An 8,577-nucleotide genomic window follows, 5' to 3' on the forward strand; every position below is an offset into this window, starting at 1 on the left:
GTTCAAAATAGTTTAACGTTTGCGCTCTGTGAAGATTACCCGCGCAGCCAATAGAAACTGGGCATTCAAACAAAATGGACGAAAAGCTTATTCTCGGAATTCCTGGAGCTTCTACAGAGTCATTGGAAGGAAAGCCGTATCATGGAAACACGTAGCAATTCAAGTTGGCATGTCATGTGTGTTTTAAGTCAAGTAGTTCGTTGTAGGTAGGCAGCTTAAAGTTACGTGAAATGGAGACGGGCAAAATCAGTCTCTGTATTCCTCATCCACTATTTAACCCAATTACAAACACTGAAGTAATTTATTGAAAACCCCGCCTACTTTGGTCTGGCCAGCAGAGCACAAATCGCTTGGCTGCGCTGATCCCAGCGGCGAGCGCAGCGCACACCGCTTCCTATGTGAAAGCCGCATCAGTCGTTGTACGATGCGCCAGTTGGTTGTTTTGATATTTGTCACCAAAAGTTGAATATTTTTCAACTCTCAGCCTGAAAAAAAAAATGCCAGCTGCTGGCTTTTTTTAAAAAACTGCGCTTCCATTGGAAACAATTGAAAACATACGCCGCCCCAGCATAAAAGATTTGGTGTGACGCCCCCTAATGCAGGGTTTACACCAGACGCGGCAAGTGTGAGTGATTTACATCAATGCAAAGACGCGATTAGGCATCTTGCGGCGCGGTATACGCGGTAAGCGCGGCGGTAATTAAGCGTTGACGCGGGAAAGTAGAAAAATCTGAACTTCAGCGGATTTCCGCACCGCGTTAATCAGGACCTTGCTGTAGTAGTGACGTGATTACAGGAAGAGAGCGGAGTGGCGGAGTCGCAGAAGCCCCTTCTATGATGCGAATTTCCGCGTGAATTTCTTGAATTACTACAATTTCACGTGCGGCTTTCATGCGCGAATGACGCGAGTGAACCAAAATGTTCAAGCGTCCAACTACGCGCAAATAGCGTGTTTTTGCCGCCTCTACCGCGGCTGGTGGGAATGTCCATAAAGCTTTTAACTTGTAATTTACTTTATTTCTTGATCTGAATGGTGATAGCTAAAAATAACAATTATTTATGTAAAAATATCAGTACTGCAAGTTACAATATTATGTAATTTAACCTTCACCCTTTTCTATTTGTGCACAGAGCTGCTGGAATTGTGGACGCAAAGCGAGCGAGACCTGCAGCGGCTGCAACACAGCGCGATACTGCGGTTCCTTCTGCCAGCACAAGGACTGGGAAAAGCACCACCACGTATGCGGTCAGACCCTGCAGGCACAGCAGCAAGGAGAGGCCCCCGCCACCGTCAGCTCCTCAGCCACCCCCAGCAGCGGGGCCGGCAGCCCTGCAGACACGCCCTCCGCCGCCACCCCGCGCTCTGCCACGCCCGGCACGCCCTCCGCCATAGAGACCACGCCCCGCTAAAGTCTGAGCGAAACTGACTCTGATGCCTCAGCCTGCCGGGGACTGACTCACCTGCCTCACTCGCTCAAATATGCTAACGCTAGCACGCTAACAAAGAGAGAAAAGACTATTCTTAGGGCGATCACCTACAGGAGGTCCATTTCAGGTCATATTGACTTGCCATGATAGAGAACGCAAAGATATTCTTTGTTTTAAATTCTCCTCGTTCTTTATTGTTACTACATTTATTATCAATTCTTGTCGGTGATGTCGTTTATTGTTGTTGTGGCTCTCGTATACGTTCATGTAAATAAGATGAGAAAATAGACAGCTGGGACCTCCCTTTTTTCTTTCTTTACGTTCTCAAAGCTCTCTATCCAGTAGCTGGGAAACTATTTGACCTCATTCAAAGACACTTTAAACAAAGAAAAACCAAGGAGATACTTCATATTTGATGTAAGCGATTCGAAAACAAACAGCATTGAGGAATAAACACGGCACGCATGGCATCTGCGTCGTACGTGGTGGAGTAAACGTTGGACGGCGTTTCCGGCTCACTAGCTGAACTCCGCAGATGTGCAGCAGGAACGCAGATGTTCATCCCTCTTCTGCAAGATCATATCCAGGTCAATGGTCTGAGAAATATAAAAAGCTGGAATGTGAGGGCGAACCAGATCAGATTCTTGCTGGATGTCGAACACCACACAGCGTAATGAACGATGCGCTCTTGCACTCCAAACAGGAAGTGAAGTCATCAGCCCACCAGAGCAGGACTGTCACGTCCTCACTACATGACAGCCGCCGGAGAAACAAAGGGCTGAGAAATTACCCATAAATCACGGCCCGATCCCGCCCTGCCTATCTCTAACCCTTCCATCAATCCTTGTTTTTGCTTCTTCTAGATCTCATTGTGTTAAACACTCGTGTCCTGTGCCGTCTCCGATGGTTATTTATTGTACATGTGCTGGACAATTGTGACGACGCATAATAGTTTAAACCACAGTCACAACTTTTCGATTCACCTTTCTAGGCTTTCTAGGTGCGAAACATCTTTTCTCTTGTTTTCTCTCTCGCAAGCTGCTTTTCTATTCGTGTGTGTTCGTGGTAGTCCCCTTGTAGTTCTCTTAAAAGAAGACGAACGCTTTTCCCGTTGTCCTCGAAAGACAAACGCTATCTCAGTGCTGCTACTTCAGTATCATTCGAATCTTTTTTCTGAGATCTAGCATGTTACATGGAATGCTAACATAAATGTTTTTGTACATGGGACGTACATAAATGTATTTGCACTGTCACGATTTCTCTTGGCATGCTTCTTTTGGCAGTTTTTCCCGTCACTTCACGGTTTATCTTTGGAGTGCTTGGTTACATATCTGTGATTTTGATTTATTTCTTGTTAAAAAACAAAAGAAAAACGACAAAACAGAGGTATCGCAATCTGCTTTCACTGACATTTTTTTCCTAACATAATGGCAACGTTCGCTTTGAATAGGACAGCGCATGCACATGCATACTGAACGCTATGGTATATGTTGTTTTGTTTTATACAAAAATGAAAAAATGCACAAAAAAAACACTAACTTTCCAAATGCAGAGGTAAACAGACAGCTTTAACACTGCAGAGCACCAGGATACACAGTATTAGAATTAACATGGAAGACAGCCAAAGACAGACATGAAGGACCAAAACCTGATTTTATCCAAACGAACAACAAATATTCACTCTTTTATTGAAGCATTAAGCAGGTTTTAAATACCATCCGAAAACCTTTAATTCTCCCCGTCCGGTTCAGCTCGCATGGGAGAAGACGCCACACAAAACCATGTAGCAGTTCTTGAGGCAAGAGGGTTCACGTACGTACGAGACGGTCTGAATGATTGAGCAATAATCCAAAAGTCGACAACAATTTCATCTTTGATGTTTTCCCTTCCGTGACTCTTCGCGAAAAGGCGACGCACTCGAAATAGCCCGGCCGAAGCTGTTCGCATTCATAAACGACGCATGCAACCAAACGTTCAAGTGTTTCAGCTCATGATATAAAGCCATGTTAGATAGAAACAGTTTGTTTCTAAAACTAAACAAACAAGACAAAACCTCCAAAATGGCTTGAGAGGAAGCGAGGACTATATAAGCACTTCGACAGCTCTCGCCCCAAAACCATGGTGCTAAACGCTGCCTATTTGACCTCTCGGGAGGAGACTCCTGCTATACAGTACATGCTATGGTTAAATAATCCAAAAAGTAAGGTGTAAGACACCTGTCCGAAACTTCACAAAAGCTGCGTATTTGAGAAAAACGTATATATATAGTGAAGTGATCAGGGGCGACCTGAATAAAAAAATAAGCACGGGCAAAGCGGACGCCTCCTTCTCCTTCCCACGCTAGTACGTCTGTTTTGCTACGACCTTTTTCCTCGGTGGCAAAAAGTCTCACTCTACCTCTGACAGCATGTTAGGAGCACCAGTCGCCGAGCGGACGCTGGTCTAGTCAAACCAAATGGGCACTTGAGAACAAGACTTAAACCCAAAGGTAAAGCTCATACAGCTGTAAACCATATCACTACTTGGTAACAATGCAGACCTCATGAGAAAAAAACGTAAGATGAATAGAATACGTAAGATAAAAATAACAAAAAAAACTTTTTTTACGTTCCTTACGTCGTACAGATCGCTTTGAGTTTGTAAATACGGCAACTCAAAGTAAAAAAGATGACTCCATTTGATATACACTTTAAGATGAGAAATGTGATAATCGCCCTCCTTTTCACCTGCACCCCCCCTCTTCCCGTTTCTGTCCTCTGTTGTGAGACACGCTATAGGCCGCTCGTAGGTTCATGTTTATGGGAGTTCACGCAGTGAACAATCTTCGCTTGCCGGTGCGTGAGGTGTTTTCAACTTTAGGTTAAAAAGGGACGGTGGAAACACAAAGTGAAGTGGTGGGTGGGTTCAGGGATGGGCAGTCGTAGGGTTCTTGGAAATCTTTATTGTGAAAAAAACTCATGAAAGTCGTTGTGCAATACTTAACGGAAACATGAACCACAGGTGAAGGTGGACTGGGAGGCTGCGGCCTCTCGGTATACTCTTGGGTTTTTGAGTCTACTGTGTCAGAACTGTGGTTTCTTGTTGAATCTGTTTTCTTTATTTTATTCTCTCATTTTGGGGGGCTGTAGTAAATGGTCTGTCAGTCTGTGAATCTTTGCAGTATGATTCTGGTATTGTTGTACTCTTTACTGTGTAATAAATATGTTCATACCTGCATTGCCAACTGTGGATTTTTTCTTGTCTTTTGTCATCAGAAAAGATCAGATGACCGACAGTGCCTAATAGGAGAGATTTATGGGGTTCCCATGATCATGGAAAATTAGGACATTTTTAAACAGCTTTTCAGACCTAGAAAACTTCTAGGTAATAATTCAGCCCTAATGCATTTTATATATATATATATATATATATATATATATATATATATATATATATATATATATATATATATATATATATATATATATATATATATATTAAACACTTTTGACTTTTGAAATTCAAGTCCCGCCCTACCTTTTTCTCGTTTCAGAAGCCATTTTAATCAGATATACCTCATGAATGGAAAAATTAGGCAATCGCCATACTTTTTATTTCATTGTGACTAATGTTTTAAAGTTTTAAATTATTTTTGTATACACTTCCATAAACAATGGCAAAAATGTGTACCCCAGCTGTCACTGGAGCTGTGCCCTTTCATAAAGTACTGCTTTGCACTTCATATTAGTACCTTGGCACCAAATATATACTTGGCACATTAATGGGTACTGCCCATAGACTGTAAAATAATATGGACGTAGTGTCTGTGACGTCACCCATTGGTTTGTGAATAACTTTTTTGAAGCTTAAAGTTGGAGGTGTCTGCCGTCACCATCTTAGTCACCGCGCATCACTCGCGGATAACCGAAAATGGGTAAAGAGGCGGGATGTGGGTGAAGCTGAAGTGGCTTGTTGCTAAACCCACTCCCCCATAGCTCGAGTCTAGTGACAGCAGTGGCTGTTCAACCGTCACTCAAGTGGCCACACCCTTAATAATGCAGAACTTTAAGGCTTAATACATTTTTTTATGGATAAGTTACAAAAAATTTACCCCCTCACAGTTGTCATGAAGGGCAAAATTAGCTATACAGACCAAAAACACATTTTGTACCAGGCTGTTAACACATTATTTTCTACTGTAAAGTTGGGCATTTTAACATGGAGGTCTATGGGAATTGAATTCTTAATCTTAAAATTATTTTTGAAACAGCTGAGTTATATCAAATTGATGAAGAGAAGCATTTTAATATTGTTTCAAAGTCATCTCAGGTTGCGACCTCAATAGGCTGCTTGAAAGAAGAGTATGGCTGCGTCCGAAACCGCATACTGTATAGTAGGTACTGAATTAGATGAAGTACCTACTTACTTGGCGTTAAAACAGTAGGTACTGTACAGTATGAATCCTGGTAGTATGAATGAGATTCGGACGTACTACATCCGCCATGTTGTTACATCACATGACATACGTCGTCATCACGTCGTGTCATTTCAGCGCGAAAACAGCCGCGTGCCTCTTCTTCTTCGTTGGATAACTCCTCGTCCGGGGCATCATGGGATAGTGAAGCGTCCATCGTATGCACACTGCAAAATCTAACCGGAAGTAGTAGGTCATCCGGGTACTTTTCGCATACTGTTTTTCGAATACTATGTTTTCGGACATACTACTCGCCTCGCCTACTGCTTTTCGCATACTATACAGTATGTAGTAGGCGGTTTCGGACGCAGCATATGATTTTGCAGACAGATTATAGGCGAGGGTGGTTACCTTGAAGATGCTAATATGTGAGCATGGACCACAAAGCCAGTCACAAGGGTCATTTTTTTAATTGAGATTCATCCATCATATGAAAGCTAAGGTGATAGCCATTTAATATAATAAATAACTTTGGTAACACTTTACTTGAAGGAGTGTTCATAACACTGACATAAAATCTTCATAATCTTGACATGACATGTGTGATGAACACGAAGGAGATTTTATGCACGTTTATGACAAGTGTCATTTGTTCAGTTATGTCATTTTTAATGCAAAGATGACATTGTTTAAGATGTCTTTGTTATGACAACTTGACATAAACCAATACATCATAACCTGTCATAAACATGACATAGCAGAATAATCATCAAACTTAAGAAACTTTCTAGCCTTATGGGTATTTAAATGTCATTAAGTGTTAATACTATGTCAAATAATTTTAAATACCTTAACAAAATGCAACAGGCACATCAAAATATTATACTTAACTTTATGTATGTGCACAATACATAAAAAAACTGACAACTAACAGAACTTGTTCTTCCTCACACAGAGAATCCTGAAATTTTCTGATATAGAAGAAAAAACAAACAAAACATTTAATCAATTTAATTTAATGTTAATAACTTTGCAGCGATATGCGCTGCATGGCTTAACCCATTATTATACTGTTGGTCTCCAAATGCAATAAAATATAATTTAATCAAATTTAATTATTATTATTATTGAATGATTGATTTTATTTGTTAAACACATGGAGGAAACTTAAAAAACCATTATGAACTGAAGAATATTCATGATGTTGTTATAAAACTATTTGACAGAGTATTAACACTTAATGACATTTTAATGACACATTATATTTTTATCACTGTAGTTGAGGTCAAGAAAAATATTCATGACGCTGTTATAAAACTATTTGACAAAGTAGTAACACTTAATGATTTTAATGACAAATTCAATTCGTATCACTGGTAAAAAGTGGTCAGTTATGTTGTCTTGATAATGTCAAGTTGTCATGACAACTTATGATGTATTGGTTTATGTCAAGTTGTCATAACAAAGACATCTCAAACAATGTCATCTTTGCTTTAAAAATGACATAATTGAACGAATGACACTTAATGACAGTTGTCATAAACATGCATAAGGTCTCCTTCATGAGGAGTGTGTGTTTATGGCATTTGTCATGTCAGTCTTATGAACACCCCTTCAAGTAAAGTGTTACCAAAAAGGAATTTATATATGGTTTGTTAGGACAGGACAATAGCCTCTACAAACTATTTGAAAATCTGGAATCTGAAGGTGCAAAAAAATCTAAATATTGAGAAAACCGCCTTTAAAGTTGTCCAAATGAAGTCCTTAGCAACACATATTACTAATGATGAATACATTTTTGATATATTTATGGTAGGAAATTTACAAAATTGAACATAATCTTTAGTATCCTAATGATTTTGGCATAAAAGAAAAATCATCAATTTTGATCCATACAATGTATTTTTGGCTATTGTTACAAAATATACACGTGCTACTTGTGGTCCGGGCAGGGTTACATTACATGTTTCTATTTATTTTGTATGTCTTTAGTTGCAACATTATTCCTTTAGTGAAATTTGATTTTTTTTTTAAACATCTTTACCCAGTAATTGCAAATAACTTAAAAAATTATGGAAATGTAATCAACACTATAGGGGCGGTTTCCCAGACAGGTCTTATCCTAAAATGCATGTTTAAGCTGCCTTAAAGGAATATTCCATTTTCTTAAAAGAAAAATCCAGATAATTTACTCACCACCATGTCATCCAAAATGTTGATGTCTTTCTTTGTTCGGTCGGGGGGAGGTTGTGTTTTTTGAGGAGAGCATTCCATGATTTTTCTCGTTTTGATGGACTTCAATAGAGCCCAACATTTAATACTCAACACTTAACAGCTTTCTTCAACGGAGCTTCAAAGGACTCTAAGAGGCTGTTTACACTTGGCATTAACATGTGTTTTCGTCGATCGGATCACAAGTGGATGACGTTAATGCCAGGTGTAAACGGTGTTCAAAACGTTTTGAGCTCGTCCACTTTCGACCACTTTTAACCACATCCAGAGGTGGTCGAAACCACTTTCGATCGGATCGCTTTGGAGTTGTGGAACGCACATGTGGTTGAATGCGTTCGAACAGCCACGCGCGACCGCCTTCTCTCCGCCCATTTATCTAATCTGAGGTATTAAACACAAGTTTTACGTCTTTTTTGACTTCTGGCGTGAACATTCGGTGAACAGCGCTATTTTTAGCCTTTCATTGATAAAACTAAGCGGCTGATCTCCGTAGTTTCGTTTTGAAAGCGTGTGAAAGTTGCGCG

At 40.1% G+C, this 8,577-nt stretch overlaps 1 protein-coding gene across 6 annotated transcripts in view; it reads left to right on the forward strand.

The window, feature by feature from the left end:
• runx1t1 (RUNX1 partner transcriptional co-repressor 1) overlaps positions 1-4,642 on the forward strand; it is a 116,490-nt gene extending 111,848 nt beyond the window's left edge. For all 6 annotated transcript variants that reach the window (XM_055219773.2, XM_055219772.2, XM_055219769.2 and 3 more), the window contains exon 11: positions 1,132-4,642. In XM_055219773.2, the coding sequence (XP_055075748.1) occupies positions 1,132-1,410 (279 nt within the window). In that variant the 3' untranslated portion in view covers positions 1,411-4,642. The remainder of the gene's footprint in view (positions 1-1,131) is intronic.
• Positions 4,643-8,577: the final 3,935 nt, after the last annotated feature.

The sequence above is a fragment of the Misgurnus anguillicaudatus genome, chromosome 20 (assembly GCF_027580225.2).
Source record: "Misgurnus anguillicaudatus chromosome 20, ASM2758022v2, whole genome shotgun sequence".
NCBI classification, from domain to species: Eukaryota; Metazoa; Chordata; class Actinopteri; order Cypriniformes; family Cobitidae; genus Misgurnus; species Misgurnus anguillicaudatus.